Source organism: Clinocottus analis, unplaced genomic scaffold (genome assembly GCF_023055335.1).
Source record: "Clinocottus analis isolate CAN_PGR_092001 unplaced genomic scaffold, fCliAna1.0.p SCAF_6, whole genome shotgun sequence".
Classification (NCBI taxonomy): Eukaryota; Metazoa; Chordata; class Actinopteri; order Perciformes; family Cottidae; genus Clinocottus; species Clinocottus analis.
Window position 1 is genome coordinate 7,483,588 of NW_027176218.1, and position 19,316 is coordinate 7,502,903.

Sequence of the window (19,316 nt, forward strand, 5' to 3'; positions counted from 1 at the left end):
AACTTACACAAGGGCATGATTTACAAACTCTGTCTTTGTCCTGCTCTGTTTGCAGGAGGTCGTGACCACTGACATGGGGACAGTGTGCATCCACATAAAGTAAATGGGGGGATGCAGCTAAGAATGTAATTTTATGTGTTGTTACAGATTTGCTTTAGTCTGAAAGAAGAAATGCATCACAGTGAAAATATACAACAAGTTCACAAGATGCAATGACAGGAGGGAGGGGAAATAAAAATATACCTTAATAGCAAAAACAAAGCACACAGGTTTGCCAAATGCAGATACAGAGAAATTACAATATCACAAACATGGATCTAACCCAAAAACAAAGGCCATGTGGGTCATGACATCCCACACAAGTCAGGATAATGATTGAGTTGGACAAGCCTGACGGATACCCAATCACAGCTGGCAAGGGCAACAAGTTACATTTACATCCCTCAGAGCAGAGCCTTAGGGTGGTGACAGATACCACACATAGCTTGCTCTCTCCACCAGCTTCTAACTACCAGACTCCACATTAATTATTTCTACATCAACTTAAAGAGACATGTAAGGAACCCAAGCAGCTACCGGTAAATGCTTTCCAGTCTGCAGTTTAGCCACGACTAGTCTTCTTTTAAGACTTCATTCGTGACTACAGAATGCATGTTCTGCAATACAAATCTTGTATATGAATCTTTCTTTTCCCAGCACATTTTAATAATGGTGCAGCAGAAACACAATTTCTTTGGACCACAATTACTGCATTCTGTGACATTTTGTGTTTCAGTTATGAATTGAGCAATGTAGTGTGAGATGATTTGAAATAATTGTATTGTTTTTACTGAGTTGTAGTATATATTAAAACAGAGACAATCCTGTGACTACAGATATTTTTTGCAACAATTTAGTTGAGAGGTGAGTGTCAAAGGCAGTCCATGTGATAGAGATACATCATAGAATAAAATGTCTTTGTGATGGTTTGAAAACACAGAAACCCTTATAAGAACTGCTTTGCAAAAACATAATGCCCCAATACTTATAACCACCAATGATTGGGTCTCAGTTTCTAAAATGGAGGAAGCCAGCAGGCAATCCTTATTTGATGTGCTAAACACTGAGGATGAGTGTCAACACTGTAATTAACAAGTGATCTCATTCAATTAGTTTAGACAGTATGATAATTAGTGGTTATTACTTCATTATCTGTCATAATATTGATGCTGACATGAGTTGTGTATTTGTTGTCCAATATTGTAGACTCAGTAAACTTTCCTTAGTGGAGACACATACTGTTTTGCTAGTTGTCTTTATTTTAACACATTTTATAATTCAAGGTATTTATTTGAAATCATATTTCTGTCCAAGTGATTATTTTAAGTCCAATTTTCACTCTTTTTAGCTCAGTTTTTGAACTTCACCTACTCCTGAGAAGGTATGGGACTCCTTATCTGCTCCGATTTTTTCACTATATAGTCGCTGACTTTGTTTGTAAATTAAGTTCAAACATTATATACTTTTCTCAGGGACAGTGGCTCAGGGTGAGCACAGTCTATTTTCGGAATCCACAGCCTAAGGCAGTGATCATAACCAGAGCCTGAGTGTGTCTTCAACACATGCACAAGGAAATCCGCCCCTGAACTCAATCAGCCCTGTGGAAGTTATCAGTGCCCAACACATAGCACATAAGAGGGCAGGAATGTGCTGATAAGCTGAGCCACTGACCTGCACCCCGCCTTCTCTCAGTCACAGTGATTGAAATGAGGACAACGGAGCCAATGAAAAACAGTAATGATAAGGGATGTTTCCGCGCTATAAGAAAAAGAAAGGTTCGTTGTTGAAATGTGATTGATGAGAGATTTTGCAAGCCTCTTCATCCTGATAGTTTCACACCCCTTTCAAATTGGGATTTACGATGGACTTGATTTATCTAAGCACGCTTCTGTACAACCAATATGAACATAACATAAACATGCCATTTGCCAACACAGAGACTTACTGTTCATTGGGGACATGGACTTTAATGCCATAATTCTAGAAGGTGTTTGATAGGAAGTCTTAGTGTGGACATGTATCAAAGCAACGACCTTTCAATGTGCACAGCACCCATCAATCAATCTTCCAACCACTCATGTATCTCCAAAAAGTAGCCCAAAAATGTGATAGTATAAAATATGTAAGGAGCTAAAAAAATAATAGACATACGATATTTAAAGTATGGCCAACAAAATGTCTATTGACAAGGGGTATTTGCATGCATATTGCAATCTACTTTGCATTATATTTTGTCTCTGGAATTGGTTGTGAAGGTTGACCAAAAACAGACAATACAAAAAACATTAATACAATAAATGATCTATACATGCTGAGCTGTGTGACAACAACCACCTCTCTCTATTGGCACCAGTTCTATTCAATTCAGCCAAGAAAGCATGCAGAGTAACATTTGGATGGACATAAAGAGGGGCAGGATTAAACTCGGCTGCAATGCAGAACAGAAAATTCTCCTATATTGAAAAAAGGGACTAGATCTATTAGCTCAAGCAGGGTGAAACAATTAGTGTCATAAGTCCAGCTCAATTTGAAGTCTCACCTCTCAGCTGATGAAAATATCACAACAATATTAATTATACAACAGTCTATGGTGTTGTTAGTAGAGGATAGCTCATTGCAGGCTAACTCACTCAATCATTTTCTTTTTAATTGTTGTAGCACCTCTCGGGTATCACTAACACTAAAACATGGACCATCTTCACAGTCGCTTACCATTTTTTTTGGCATTGTTTTCCAGCAGCCCCTCTCTCCACAGTTAGACCATTAATCTCTTTAAAGAGGTACCTGTGGATATTTACTTTGATCTCTTTTATATGAATAAAATAAGCCATTTGGCTTAGCATTAATGTGTGCATACTTATGATTAAACAATATAGAAAGTGTCAACATGCATGATATTAATACAGTCTCATTGGTATGTTTGTTGTCACACTCGTATGCATTAACCAGCAAGAGATAAGCCATTTATAGTACACAGTTTCCTCAAATACACAGGACTACAAAACTCTAGTCCAATTTAACCTCAGTAGGCAAAATATCAAGATACGTCTATCCTTCCAAAACCACAGTGACTCAGATGACTGCTGCTCCCATGACAGCTTAGGTCAACAAGATTTACAGGGCAACATATATGGCTGCCCTTGGGCAGCTAGATATTCTCTTCTTTTCAGGAGACATGCTTGCCAGAAACATCCCCTGCGCAACACTGCCAACTGAATTATATATTTAAAACAAAAAAAAACTGTTTAATAGGGAAATGAAACATCTAATGGCTGCCACAAATATCATTTGTATTGTGCCTCACCTACTTCATTTGAAAAAGCTTACCTTAAAGTCATTTCATGTCGCCATTACTATCATGAGGCAAGTAATGATAACATATTTAATTCATAGCACATCAACACGTCAATGTGCAGTAATGAATCATCATACTTTCATTGATAGATATTCAAATGATATATTGTAATGTACATATGTTATAGTAAAAGAAGACATGTTATGTTAGTGAATGTTTTAAATTCAAAAGGATGTTGCCATTATAGAAACAAAACAATTCAGACAACAAAATTCTGTGACAGGACCAACCACCCCACATCATCTACAAAGTAAGCGAATACAACCCAAATGTGCTGGGCGACAATGGCAACACCAAGACCATACTCAATACCCGATTCTGGCCACTATTAATGATGTTCACATACATTATGTAATCTAAGCAGAGGTTGTGAATTATGTTGGCTTCAGGATAGGTTAAGAAATTCACGTTGTAAGAATCTGTTACATTAACATCCAAGATCATTGTTCCATATCTTGGCTGACCATACTGTAATTCTGCACACCAGTGAATAAAATAAACAGTGTAAACTGCTAACCGTACATATACTAGCTGTAGCTATGACTAGTCTAACTTAATGCAAAGAAGTATATGTGCACAGTTTAGCAAAACCAATGATAACAGTCAACAAAACGATACAGACCATTATTTGTAATGTTGACCAGGTGATGACTAGAGGGCTAGCTGTCGGTTCATGTTAGCAGCAGTCTGTTCCTTGTTATAGAAATGTAAACAGCTAGCGTTAGATAGTTATATGAGCGATGCTAACGAACACTGGCTGTAGCTCACTGGAAAGCCCCCAAACACAGCTGACATGACATTATTATGACAGCTGGTAACGTGACAGGGACATGGACATGGGCAGGAGAGCAGGTATTTCAGTGTCACCCAAACTTAAGCCAGCTGAAAAGCTACCGTAAGCCAACTGCTACCTAGCTTCACCAAAGACCCACATAAGTTTGACTCACGGACCATCACAACAAGGCGAGCCACCGCTTGACCTTCCGCCTAATGTAAAAAAAACCGATGTCATATTTGTAGCAGCTGGCCTCGCGACACCGCTCCCTCCTCGCTTCTAGCAGTTTAACACTTAATTAATCGTGTGCCCCCTTTACACCCCTCTTGGTCAAATCAACCCCAAGCTGGCCGACATTTTGTTCCAGGAGCTAGGCTAGCTCATCACAGCTAACGTTACCTGGAGGCTGCGCGCACTTGTCCCCCGCTGACAGCTCAACCGCCAGGCAGTTAGTCACTTGACGTTATCGGTTACGCAAGCTCCGCAAAAAAATAATAAATAGGGCAATGGACACCGTTATTTATGCTAACAGCTGGAAGATAATATTAGCATGTTGGGCAACTAGCTCACCATATAGCATAGCCCGTAGATACAGTTTGCTAGCAGAACGGTAGCTAAGTTACCGAACCGTTATCGGCCGCTCGTGCCCGCAGAAAGACACACGTCCAGTCAGCTGCTACTCCTGCTGCTGCAGAGAATACACTCTCCCGAAATGATGTACTCACGGGCAGAACAAGAAACCCATTCACCTTTCGTAAAAGCAATGGTCCTCTCGGCGTGCTTGTGAAATTCTAACAGAAAAGGGAATGGAAAGGTCTTCCTGGTGTGGCTCCAGAGCAGCAGCCGCCGCACTGCAATGGCAGGCAGTGGATGAAGCCTTCTTCTCCCCCCCCCACCCTCACCCCTTACTCCGCTCTCACACTTCGGCTGCCGTCACCGCCGCGGTGACAGTGACAGGTTCGCCTGGAAGAAACCATTCCGATTTATCCGCGGGGTGGGAGGGGTAGGGATGGGATGCAGAGAGGCTGCCCACAGCAGCCGCAGCAGCAGCAGCAGCATCAAACGCCATTCCAGCGTGAGAACAAGCGGTCGTCGATAAGGATGAACACACATCGCTTATTAGACACTTCTTCGTGAACACAGCAGTGTGCACTTTATCTGTAGGACTGGATGCGACTCTTACCGCCTTGTCGTCTATTTCAAATGCATCAATTAATTAGGAAAATACCCTGACAAAAAAAAAATTCAATACATAATTTTCCAGATGTCTCCTGTATCGCTATCAAAGAAACGTCCCAATGGCGTTCGCCCTGCACAATTTTCCATATTAGACGATAACAATGTTAAATACTACCACAATAATATTCTGCAAGGTATCATTATTTTTTTCAAAATAATTCTCATATAATCAAAATAATACCAACCTATCTTTATTTTAAGGACTGATAGTTAATCTATGTTCAAAATGTTCTGTTTATTTTAAAAGGTTGACATTAACTAGGCCTATGTTATTTTTCATCGTCTCATTTTTCTGTGACTGTGCCCCCAAAAACAACAACTGTGTTGATCTGAAAAGAAATGAGAAAGATTGACAACAAAATCTTAAAAATAGGTTTGGATTTAATTTAGGTCTAAAATGTTTTATTTGTGTCCATAAAACGTCACAAGGAATATTATACTACGGCTAAACAGTTAAAAAAATAAATAAAAAAAACAGGTCAGTTATTAGCTCTGTTTCAACTTTGAATGAGTTACTAAAATAGCTTGCTTTTTCAGGTAATATGATTTCCCTATTGCCCTTGCGATGCAGCAGACTAGATGTAGACAGCAGAAGGCCAAACAGACCTTTGTGTACACAAAGCAGTTTAAGCTTTCCCTCTGCTGTGTGTGACATACGGAGTTGTAATTTATCTTAAAGAGCTTTTAACAAGCATCCTGATCAAACAGGGCGCTAATAAATTGGTGTGAGATGAAAGAGCTATCGAGAGCTTGTTTGCAATGCGAGTGAATGTACATTGCCCCCATGCTCCTTAAGAGAGACGTGTTTAAAACTGAACATATTATAATTTAAGCAATTTTTCTTTTTTGGAAGAAGGAAACCTACACAACCAGAACTTAACTTCCAGATGCATATAATATATGGCAATAAATCAAAGAACTTTGTTATGTAAAGCAGGCTTTGATATTGATTTGACAGATCAAATTAAAAAACAAGTGGTTTGATTGATTGGACATCCTTTAAAACAAAGGACTAGACAAGGACAAGATGGTTAATCCCTCATCCCTTTCTCTGTGTGTGTGTGTGTGTGTGTGTGTGTGTGTGTGTGTGTGTGTGTGTGTGTGTGTGTGTGTGTGTGTGTGTGTGTGTGTATGCGTGTGTGTGTTTGTGTATTTTCTGCACAAACAGCTATTTAATTCAAAATGATAGCTTTCTATAAAATATGCTGCAGAGGATGAAGATTAGAGGCCCTTAATGTGGAATATATTCTCCTTTGATGTTATATTGTTTTGAGTGCGAACGACGGTACGAAAAAAAATCCATTTGGACATCACTTTTAACTACTGCAAACATAAAGTCTTTACAGGGAAAGCTGAGGTAGGCTACTTAAGTAGTAATGACATGCTGCATAAAGCCATTTAAAATGCAGAGGATAGAACTAAAATCCACCCTACAGTCACGATGCTCAATACTCCTTCCCATGGGGTATACAGATTTAATCAATATACAGTAGAATGTAAATTGTGCACTGCACCAAACTCCACTCTTAAGACTCCATTGCATGCACTTTAGTTGTTGTGCTGGCTTCTCCAGAAGTACCTAATTCTCTGCAGCACCTTCTGTTGTGCATTTTATCACTTTGAGATTGTGTGACCGTTCTTGTCACCTCTACCTCTGGCACTAATGAGTGCAGGAGAAGATAGGGGCTGAATGTAATGCTGGAGGAGCACAGAGGTCCTGCAATGTTGCTGACGTAGGGAGACTTGCCGCAGATTCCATTGGAGGATTTGAAGGAGAGGGGGGCGGGGAGGGGGGCATCTTGAATGGAAGAATGCAAGTTGGACAAGGTTAGAAGAATTAAATAAACAAGGGCAGTCAATTGTATCCTGTGGAAAAATAATATATGGTGAACATTATAGTTGTAAGTATAGGAACAAAGAAACTGCTCAAAAAATAATATATGTATCCAAGACCTGCACCTCTAAAGTGTTGTTGAGTGTCTATTGATGGTGATTACATGTAAACCATGTCAGTATATCAGGATATACTCACTAAGCATGAATGACAGTTAGATGACAGCATTAGTTATCATCATGCATCGTAGTATTTAAACTAGCTAAAGTATTGCAGCAGAAATGTAAATAAGCTATCAAACCCCTCTTGAAATGCATGCATGTAAACTTTTTTTGCATGTGTTTGAATTGGCTCTGATGTTAGCTATTGCTGCTTAGTGTATCTCTGTTGAAGCCCTTGAAATACCCTCTGTTAATGCTACGACAGTGTTTGCATCATTGGCTCCAACAGCACAGAGGGAGGTTCACATGCCGTGCAACGGAATTATGCAGCCCCTCTCCCCCATCAGCGCATTTAGGCACACAGACAGGATTCAAACCAGAGTATAACTGCAGGAACAAATCACACGAGTGGAAAAGCAAATTACAAATTCACAGCAGGTTGGCTTTTAGAGTGCACTGCTCCTGACGGTGAGTGAGTCACCTCTCAGCTGCACAGGTCAGGAAAACCGCCTACTAAGCAAAGGTTGGCGTGGCTATCCATGAGCTTTAATGACTGCAGCTATCAAATGACATGACAGACGTTAAACATAGCACTGCAGCAGAGGAAAATAAATGCATTTGTCCAACTGTGAAAGAATAGATGATAGAAGAAGAATAGATTATGTGACACCATGTTGATAAAGCTGCAAGATGATACTCGGAATTTTGTGCTTCTCATCTTGTTATCCGGTGTTTGATTTTTACAAATTGGAGTACATCAATGTAATCTAATAAGGGAGTGAGCTGGCTACTGTACAGAGGCTTGTATTTCTGTGATTCCCGTGTTGTCCTCTGTCAGTATTACTGACCTCTAACATGGGAAAACAGCACACTGACTTGACAGCAAACCTATTTGTTCAGGACAGAAATTCCTTGCACAAGGTGTCATATGCCTCACGATTACGCGGTGCAACAAGGATCCATGATCTAGCAAGCATGGTGAAGCGTGAGCACGGTGAGGCAGAGTTGACGATGTACGGCAGTGAAATGCAGCTGCACCATGCAGGAGACAGACTTTGGTTGCAGCTTCCTGATCTCTGTTCAGCTTATTAGTAGCTGATTTTGCAGTATGTGATTGTAACACCTGTCCCACAAAAGAATACACATATCATATTTAGATTCTGAATTTGAATGTGGATAAAAAAAAAAAATCCTGCTGGTTTTGCTCTTTAGTGCACTCAGCTTTTATGTCAGGGCCAACCAAAGTAATGAAATAACAGATTCTTTGTGGTTTGATTCCTTGTAGTATGGAATTAATAGTTATGATATTTAATAACAATTGGATTGTCAACTGCAAGGACATATATGTTTGACATTTTTGAGTTGTACTAGCTGCAGTGGAAATGCTGCAAGGCAGATTTTGGTGTTGAGCTACAGGCAATAACAAAAGGAGACAAACGCTCTCTGACGCTGTGAAAATACAGGGTGTGATTGACAAAGCACAAATCTGGATTAAATTATGTAAAACATTCATAAAATAAAATCAGAACCCATGTAGAGGGAGGAAATACATATTTTTCAAGATTTCCCAAATGAACCCATAATCTCCATCTCATTTTTTTTTCCCACCAACAGCTGAGAGTTCAGACATATCAGGTGACATGAAATGACCTCACATCCCCGGCCCTGCTGATCATGTGACAACAGGCTACCGACATCCAAATCCTCTCTGGATGAAACTACAGCATCATGTACAGTTGCAAAGAAGCAATCGTCTAAGTATGTTCATCCCTGGAGTGGAGCACTAATGCCAATAAAGATGAACAATTCCAATCAGTTAATGTGGATATGTGTGTGATAGAGAGGTCTCTAACAGCAAACTGGTGAGTTAGGAATTATTTGGCTTTCGAAGACTGATAGATCAGATTACAGTGCGAGACCATGAAGCTGAATTCCTTGAGGTGAATGAAAGCTTTTAAAGCAGCAAGATCCAGATCAATCTGATTGTGCTTTCAGAGACATACGGAAATGGTGACGGCAGATTAAATATCTGTTAATTAACCACAAATTCTCTGCAACGTTTCTCACATAAACCCATGGAGACTCATTTCTCTAAAACCTACAATGTTATCAATGAGCGTTTATTCAGGGGAAATGTGACTGAGCACTATGCTCTTTTACAGCAATGCCCTGAAACCACACAATGGTATGATAATGTCACAAGATATACAAATTGTTTACCCCCAAAGTGTAATGCCCTCACCTGCCGTGTGACCCTTAATGTGACCTACCCAATAAAATTATTAATGAAGTGGCTTTATTTTTTTTATTTTCCATCAACCAGACCTTTGAATTAATTTGGATTCATTAGTCTATTCATGTCTTTTTCCCAGGAGAGCACCCTCGCTCAGAATGAGAGTAAAGCAATTAGAGGCCTTGGTGGGGTGGGATCAGGTGCTCCCTTTGGACCAAACCGAAGAGGCATTGTGGAGGGCAGGTGATGGGGTAACAGTGACAGGCAAGAAAAAGGGAGAAAAATCACCCAGGGTAATTTACCGCACTGCGGAAAAGAAGCCAAACAATGCTATCAATCTCCACCTTCTTAATTCAACTGGAATATCATTTTGACCCCAATTTCAGGTGGACTCATTGATAAATACAATAAGAAACCACAATTATTTTCTATTAACAGAGGGAACAGTGCAATGGTGCCTCCTGTGTAATACATCAGATGAGTGGGTTGTGAAACTATGTTTTCCTACTTGACTTTACCAACCACATGAGCATCAAGAGTCCTCATATAAAACTCTTCCCATTCTATCAGCTGCATTTTTTTTTTTGAATAATATGTTTTCTAGTAACTACATCAACATTTCTATCATCACATACCAAAACTAAACATTCATCCAAACCCAACATCCCAACTGCACATCCAACCGCTCCTTCTTCTATTGCATCGGCTAGGTAAACATGGATGTTCACCGTGTTCCTGAACATATTGATAGTAAAACTCTGCCCTCTGCAGGATTCAGCTGAACATTATCTGAGTCAACCATGACTGTCTCCAACCTTGCAAAAGAAAAATGTATATGAAGAATTATTCATGGTGGCGTTAAAAAAAACAAGCGTGAGGAAAGTGGATTCGCGTGATTTCATCCTCTGCTGGCTGATGATGCATGCGTGAGCTGATGGAGGGAGACACAAGAAGGAGCTGAGGTTGTTCACCCACGGGTCCGCCGTGATGGGATGCTCCTGAGTCTAAACAGCATATGGTGCCTCCCTGGGCATCAACACACATCTTACATGTCCAGCAACACAGCAGGCTGTGTGACACACACACACACACACACACACACACACACACACACACACACACTTCTAAATACACATAAAAACACAGCTCTTCCTTTAATTTATTCTCAAACACAGAATAGACATTTTGGCTTCATGTAGAAAATGAAAATGAAAAAGATTTTTATTTCATGTGTTTGTGTGTTCATTTCTTTGAAGCTCTGTTGTATTAAACCTCACACAATTTGAACTAGCATTGTGCTATTTGAGACTATAAAAGGCTTATGTTGCTTCATTTCAACCATCAATGAATAAAGGATTAATTGTCACTGAATTATATTGTTAATAACAATAAAAGAGCTGAAACGATAAAACTAAAACATATGTCGCTACCAGTTTCTTGATTCAGAGTGTTTGCTGCTTTTCTTGGTTTTACATAATTGTAAAATTAGTTTGGGGTTTTAAACTATCGGTCAAAAATTAATGGGCATTTTCTTTTTCAATTTTCGAAAGATTTTATTAATTACATGATAAATCAATTTTGATGAATCAATTTACCATATGAATAGGAAATAAAAAAGATTATGAGATAAGGATATTATTTATGTACAGACCCAATAAATAGCTGACATGCATTGTTTATATTCAGGGCATTAACAATAAATGTCAATGCCTGGGTATTAGAGTAGATCCAAAGTGTATTTGCTGCCTGTAAAATCTCATTTTACAAAATATCGCCTTCAAAAAAACATGCTCATCTTGTGATAATCAATCAACAGACAATGTAATCTACAGAGCAGCCACAACTGTGAGCGTCAAATCCTGCGATTGATGAACTTGTCTTGGGACAACCTTCCCAGTGTTTCATTCTTCATGCTTGACTTCCCCACCATGGCTACCATCTTGATTTTTATAAACATTACATCATTCTGCTGGTTGTCCTTCACTTGACCCCACACTGAAGAGCTCAAACGGGGGGAATAACATGGACATCAAGTCCTCCTTGAAAATAAGCCAAAATTATAATGAAAGCTTGTTATTGTGGTATTAATAGATTGCATTTTTGGAACGAAAAATATTGTTTGTGATGTTGGTTTAGTGCTAAATTTTCACTAATCCTCGGCTGCTGATGGTGCTTACTGTCCAGGTCGCTTCTCCTGACATAAATCATGCAGGAAAGTCAATAGAGTTGTTCGGATTTATGTGGGTTTGAGTCTTGAGTCTCTTCAAAATGATTTGTTGTAGATGAGGGACACAAACAAGATCATAAAAACAATTCAGAAGCACGAGTCATTTTCTTCAAATCTTCCACTGACAACCAAGGTCTTTGCTGTTTATAATCCCAGCATCCGTTAAAGAAGAAATGAACAGGAGGGTATTTTGATCCAACATTGTTACTGAGCGCTACAGGAAATCCATTTGTGACACCCTGACGTATGGATGTAATATAAAACTGAACAGTTACCATGAAACACTATTACACATGAACAATTATCTAGTTTATCTAGTTTCAAATGTATGTATTTTTGCTGCTGCTGTAAAGTCAACACATTGCTACAAGACATGTTATAACACACAGTGCAGAGTGCCTTCAGTGAACTGCCATATGTCCCATCAGAGCAAACATAGGCAAGCCTTATTTCTGAGTCACAGCCTCCAGAAACATACCAACATCTGCCATCTCCTCCACGCAGCCTGTGGATCACACACGCAACCTTCACACGCATCACACATGGCCAGCTCCACCTCAGTGTCACATGCAAACCTCCTCAATCACCTCCAACCACCCTCCTGGGCCCATCACCCATAGGTAAAAATAAATAAATCATCCTTTCGACTGTTTTTGCATAACAGACCTGCCGTACCGAAAATAAAACCAGCTGCTACCCGCCGCCCCTCTTCGTTTCTATAAGGCCTTCTACAGTAGTCGTGATGAACCCCCACGCTCATCTCCTCCCTATGTCTCTCCCCACAGCCCCTGTGGTGTGTCTCACTCAGGTCCGGCCCCCTGCGCCCACCTCCACGCCTTCAACACACGGGAGCAATCTCCCTCTAACAGCCCCTGAATATGCAGATTGGTTAATTCAGCTGCAGTTGCTCTCTCCGTAAATGCATCTGCAAGCACTTTCAGAAGACTGAGCAGCGAATAAATGCTTACGCTGGGGCTTTTTTTGGTGGTGGTTAGGGGGGAGTGCCTCTGTCCACGGTAGACTGCAGCCAAGGATGGGATTTTAGAAGTGGGATGGGGCAAGCAGAACTAATACGAGATTATGACTTTGACCAGTGCAAAGCTCAAGGCCCAGTTGGTGACTGATCTTGATCTGTTGAGTAATTAATTTAATTGCGCTTTTCATCTTGGCTTAGTTGCATCTGCTCCTGCTGATACCCTTTTAGTTTCCTTGCAACTCACCTGGTTATATAGCCTCTGCAGCAAACATTCCTTTAACATTTTCCAAAACAGCTGAGAGGGCAGGAAAAATACTGCATTAAAAACACATCTTTCCCCAAATCAAAGCACATGAAACAGAAACCACAACCTCAGTTTAGCATTCCCACTGCAGCAAAGACACACTGTAGGGTTTCTGTCTGTAAACATTTTCCCCGCATTCTCATGATGAAATATAATGCACATAGTAATAAACTGCATATTCTGAATCATCTCAAGATTAATCTTTATAAAACACATATGGCAAGGACGTGTATTCCCTGGAAAAGGTGATTTCTTTTCATTAATTCCTGTCTTTAGAACAACAGAGAAAATGATTAGTGGTGTAGATAATAAAGAGAATGAGATTTTGTGTAATACTAGAACAGATGGACCAATGCATCTCCCTAAAGCATGAAGAAATGCTGTAAACGCTGCTGTTTTGAGAAATGGGACGAGGTGTTGTTGATGAACAGAGAAAAATAACTCCTGCTTTACACAAAGGCATCGGGTGCATAAAGGACTGTAGTTTCCCCCCCCCTCTCCATCTCCGTTGTGCTTTCTGCAGCCTTAGCACTAAAATCTGATTCAAGCTTTCTGTGAACAAGTGCGATGCTTGCCAACACAAATGACAGCGGGAGTGGGCAACGCGCCAAAGTCCTCCCCTGACTATCAAGAGAGAAAAGCAATCAAAAGAAACAATCGATATCAACAAAGTCTTAACCACTATTGATTATTTCGCTCTACGCTGATGGGCAATGATAGTTATGGACCTAAATTCATACACTCAGTTGATTAATATCTTCACTTTTCTGTTGAAACAGCCAATCAGGCAAGATTATATTATTTGAACATGGCCGCGGATCACCCAACGGCTCGGAGGCAGTGTTGTGTCTGTTGTGACATTTTAGTCGGATGCAATGGAAACTGCTCCTCAGCTCAGCATCCTGCAGTCTCATCACTCACTGTAAGGCGGACCGTTACTTCCATCAGCTGCATTTGAGTTTGGGCAAGTCAGCAAGTTTTCCTCTGGTGCACACACACAGCCTGTACAAAAGAAATATACCGTGGAAAGGCCAGGAGCCCTTAGCGGGGGCTCGCAGTCTCTGGTGAGATAGTGGCCTCTTGGGCAGTGTGGCGTCCTCTGAGTGACATGCCATGAAGACAAATTACATCGATGTGGTAAGTCACTCTCTATGACTTATAGAGCAACAGAGGATATGAGAATACAGGGACATTGTACACTGAATAAAGGCTTATGATTGCTGTGTGTGGCTCAAAATCAAGGCCACCACTAATCTGTCAATTACAGCCTAAAAGCATCCACTGTCCAGTGTACTGGATGAAAACTGAATGCTTTTAAACATAGATATTTTCTATTTCATCAGTTACAACTCATCTTTTTTTATTGAGACGATGCACATTTTATGTGTTGAGATATATATATATATATATATATATATATATATATATATATATATATATATATATATATATATATATATATATATATAGGATGCAATATTACAGATATATATATATATATATATATATATATATATATATATATATATATATATATATATATATATATATATATATATATATACGTCTGTAATATTTCATCCTATTGGATGGACCTCCATTACATTTTGTCTTAGTTTTTGTCACCCTCTAGAGACATCCAGACCTTCAGAGGATGAATCCGGCAGTAAAGACTTTGACGACTCCCCCACCAACCCCCCCTTTCCCCCGCAGGTCAAACATCCTCCCTTACCTTGTAAAATATCTTCACCAATATCTTGGCACAGACATTGGTGTGTTTGATGTGATCCCTACAGTGAGGATGACATTAATGGTTTTGAGTAGAGATGCACCAATACCAATATCCAATAACGGGCCAATACAGGCTTAAATAGCTGACTATAAGGTGACAGTATTATACTGGAATAGTAATTTATGTTTAAGTTTTGACCAAATTTAATAAGGCAATTTCAAATGTTGGACTTTAACTGAATTAATTTAAAAAAAATGTATTAACCAAGTTGCCGGTGCACAATTTTAATTTAATTGTAATAATAAATAATAATTTGTAAATGTTGTTTTACAAAGTAAGAAAAGGCATGTTTATGTCAACCCTGATGTTGTCTTACACATCCCAGTGTCTTCAGTGAGGCATACAGAGTATTAATTAAATACTGTCAGATTAGATCCCTAGTTATGATTGAAATGTCTCGACAGCTATTGCCTTGAAATAATATTTATTGACATTGATGTCACCCTCAGGAAGAATTGTAATAACTTTAATAATAACTGCCCTGACATTTTACATCATCAAGTACAAAAATATTTTGGTTTATGACCTGCACAAATAATGACATTCCCTTCAGCCTCAGTTGGAGTGTTTGGTAGCCAATATAAGCACGCGAAGAGGTAAAACTGAGAAGAACATGGTAAACATCACAACTGCATTACACCAGCATGTTAGCATGTTAGCATGCTGTCTGCAGACTGTTAGTCTTGTTAATAAATCAGCGTGTCAGAGCTCTGTGACTGTAACACACAGTAACACTAAGTTTACTGACACAGGTGTGAAAGATGAACCCTCAAGATACTCTAAAGGGTATGTCTTAAAACACACAATAGTAGTTCAACCTGGTTTTAAGCTGCTAGAAATCAACATAAACAGCTGAGTTCAAAACGTACAAGTTTCAAAAGCCCATGTTAACCTTGCTGACCAGTATTATCAATAACTCAAGCAGCTCAAGGATTCTGTGATATCCTTTAATGAGATGGAGCGTTTGAGCTGAACAGCTCATAACTGAGCTGTCAACACGATACAATTCCCTTAAGGCCGAAGCCCTTCAGCAGTCTGGAAACAACAAAGAACATGTGTGTTTTTAAACGACGTCTGCTTTGATTTATGCACATCAGATCTCTGAACTTGAAACACTGCTTTGTGAATTAATATGTCTTTTGTTTCATAAACACTCAGCAAAGGTTGCGTCATGATTATTTAGTGTGACTATAAAGACAAGAAAGAGTTTCACCTCGAGCATTTTGATCCACTGATGGTTTGAGGCACCTGTTTTCTGAATATGATTGTGGAGATGAAAGGTGTGTGTGTGTGTTGGTGTGTGTGTGTGTGTGTGTGTGTGTGTGTGTGTGTGTGTGTGTGTGTGTGTGTGTGTGTGTGTGTGTGTGTGTGTGTGTGTCTATGAATAAAAAAATAACAACCTTGAAACTCAAACCAAATGTCTTCTTGGAAACCAATATAGCAATTCTTGAATAATAGCTGTCAATAAAATACATTTGACATTTAATCTTAGAACAGATTATAAATGGCAGGGGGATTAAAATTAAAAGACATTAAATATCAAACTCTGATTGTGGGTATATTTAGGGTTTTCCCCCTTGTCCCACCTGAAGGGAATGGTTCAACAGTTTGTGGAATACACTTTTGGCAACAGTTTTATTAGTATAAGAAGATACTCTCATGTTTGCATGGTCAATATTGAGCTCCAGCCAGTAGCCTGTTAGCTTAGCACAAACACTGGAAACAGTGGAAAACTGCTTTGTCCAATCAAACTGCACAGCTTACCAATTAACATGTTATATTTATATTTTCTTGTCTAAAAAAGTGTAAATAATCCAATAAAACCAAATCATTGGCTGTAGCTTCATATTTAGTTGAGCACTTTTAGTGTTGAACATATCCTTTGGAACATAATAACATGACAGATCATATTTTTGAAGAGTGACGCAACAGAACCATTTCAGGAGAGCTTCAAACAACCGGAAGACGAACCCTTTATCTTCATCATCATCTTTAAACTGTAAATGTGAATCTGTTTCACCAAATTTGCAACATGAAAGCTGCAGTTTTGCAAAATTTAGTTTTCTATTGCTTTCATGTTGACAAATTTTACTCATCAAAGCAAACTTGTGCATGAGAATGCAAGAGCCCTGTCTGACTTAATAAATGATCTGCAATTTGCGAGAGACATCAATTGTGAACTGTGTGTGTTAACATTATTGTTGTGTGTTGTTTATCTCCCTGCTTTCATGTTTTTACCCGAGACAAATAGATTCTAACTGGCCTTGGGTAATCTTGGGTGTATGGTTAGATCTATTCAAGCAAAGCAATTACTGTGATTTATTTCAGTCACTCACCTATCAAGTACAGATAAAGTCAAATGAAGTATTTTCCTGCACAATAACTGCATAAGTCCAAAAAGATTCCTTCATAACTGAAACATGTTCCTGAAGAAAAGTATTGTCTCTCTACTGTCAGGATAGTGACTCTGTATATGTTCTGTATATTTTTGTCATACATTACAGTGTTTGTGGTTTTCTGATAAAGCTCATCGACGCGTTGCCTTTGAGTCAGTTTACTTACATGGGAGTCAAGCAAATCAATGCTGTCCAGGCTCTTGCTCCTGTGAATGCGACCCTTGATGCGGCGGAGTGATGGTTTGCCCTGAATGGTGCTCACTGAGGAGGCTGCTGTGATGGAGCCAGCGGTTGGGCTGGGGTGTATCCTGAGGTCAGCGGGGACAAGAAGGACAAAGAAAAAAAAAACAAGACTACATCAGGACAAGTAAGTACACATCCAGCATGGTTGTTTCACAGCAGGACAAAGTGCCACAGGCCCGACGGAAGGAGAGGAGGAAGAACACAGTGGTCACATTTTTGCTTCTCAAAAGGCCTAAGCCCCCCGCTGGATAAAATGGCATTTAGAGAAATCTATAATTGGATTTAATGTCACATAGGCCCTGTAGGGGAGCTGGTTGGAGCTCAGGATGCACTGCAGCTTCAAACACAGAGAGCCTGTGCAGCTCTGTGGGCAGCTCCATCCACTCTGCAGCTGGGTCATGGTGAGATGTGAGGAGGAGGCACACTTGGCTGACCCATCACCAATACTCTCAGGAAAGGTTTACCCTCAACAAATGACATACTTAAGCAGCACTGCTGGAACCCTGCTGACCACATTGAAACCCTTGGCCTCTCATTTCCTTTGTGTTTCTCATGTTTGTTGCCTAATTGCTGTGTAATGTGCTGTGTTTGACACTACATTAATTGTCCTTACAGGGGAGCTGAACAGAATAATTTGGTTTATCAAGCCATCTACAACAGGGTTATCTTTTTTTTAAACTAGCCAAATCTAGCTCCTAAAGATGTGGCAGTTAAATAATGTTGGTGCCACTTTGTAATAATTCACCCTTTAAAAAAAGTCTAAAGGTTGAAAGTAACTGCTTTAGAAACGATTAATGAATAAAACACAAATGGGTTGTAGGTTTGTTCATGAGTGCACTTTTGGGATGCCAGATTGTGAAAAGAAATTCTGGCTGTTTTTTTTTTCTTTTGCAATAATGCAGCAATAAATATTCATGTTCATGTTCATTATATCTATTAATTTTTGTGGATTTCACACTTTCTAATGCACCGCAGGCAAGTCTACAAATTATAAATGTTAACAGGTTTGTAATAACTTGATTTTGGTCCAAATATTTGCAGGTTTTTCTAGGAGCTAAGTGGGCCATTAGCTGATTAATTGAAGAGTATTCCAAAAGACATAATGGGTGTCGTGGAGAAGGAGGAAACACACCATCTGGCAACCCAAAAGTAATTCTACAATTACAAAACATGGATGGATGGAAAATGTTAATAAGTTATTCACCTATTAATAATTTATTTAAATATGAATCCTGCTCTAGAAGAGTAGTACAAACTAGCAAAGAAAGTAGTACAACAATAGAAAGTAGTACAACAATATTTCTTAAATTAGTAGTTACTTGAAACATTTTTTTGACATATAATGAATCATTTTGACTATTTTTATTCTCAGTTTCCAGCAAAAAAAACAAGTTTGTTTGCTTTTCAATTGTTAAGGATAACCTGCTTTTCAATATTCTATATCATTGTAAACGGACAAAACTGCAGAGGACACTTTCAGCTTTAGTAGAAGAGCATAATCTTTAACTATTTGCGGACATTTTAGGAGACCAAACGACTGTCCTTTTTTTTCCCTGTGTCCCATAAATGTGCAGTGCTCATCAGCACAGTGTAGCTAAAATTAGTACTATTTTACTGCCGCCTTCTCTTTTCTTTTCTTCAGTCCTTTCTCTCAGTGTCATGGAGAACAGCCACACTTAATGAGGATTTACCTAACACAATATTCAATGAGGAGAAATCCTGTCTACACAGTGCAGCTCAGG

General features: G+C 39.3%; 1 protein-coding gene across 13 annotated transcripts in view; it reads right to left on the bottom strand.

The window, feature by feature from the left end:
• Positions 1 to 19,316, bottom strand: part of tjp1b (tight junction protein 1b) — a 53,895-nt gene that overhangs the window by 27,095 nt on the left and 7,484 nt on the right. For 10 of the 13 annotated variants that reach the window (XM_068603681.1, XM_068603687.1, XM_068603686.1 and 7 more), the window contains exon 2: positions 17,498 to 17,639. In XM_068603681.1, coding sequence (XP_068459782.1) covers positions 17,498 to 17,639 — 142 coding nt within the window. The other 3 variants (XM_068603683.1, XM_068603682.1, XM_068603684.1) reach the window with 3 other exon arrangements.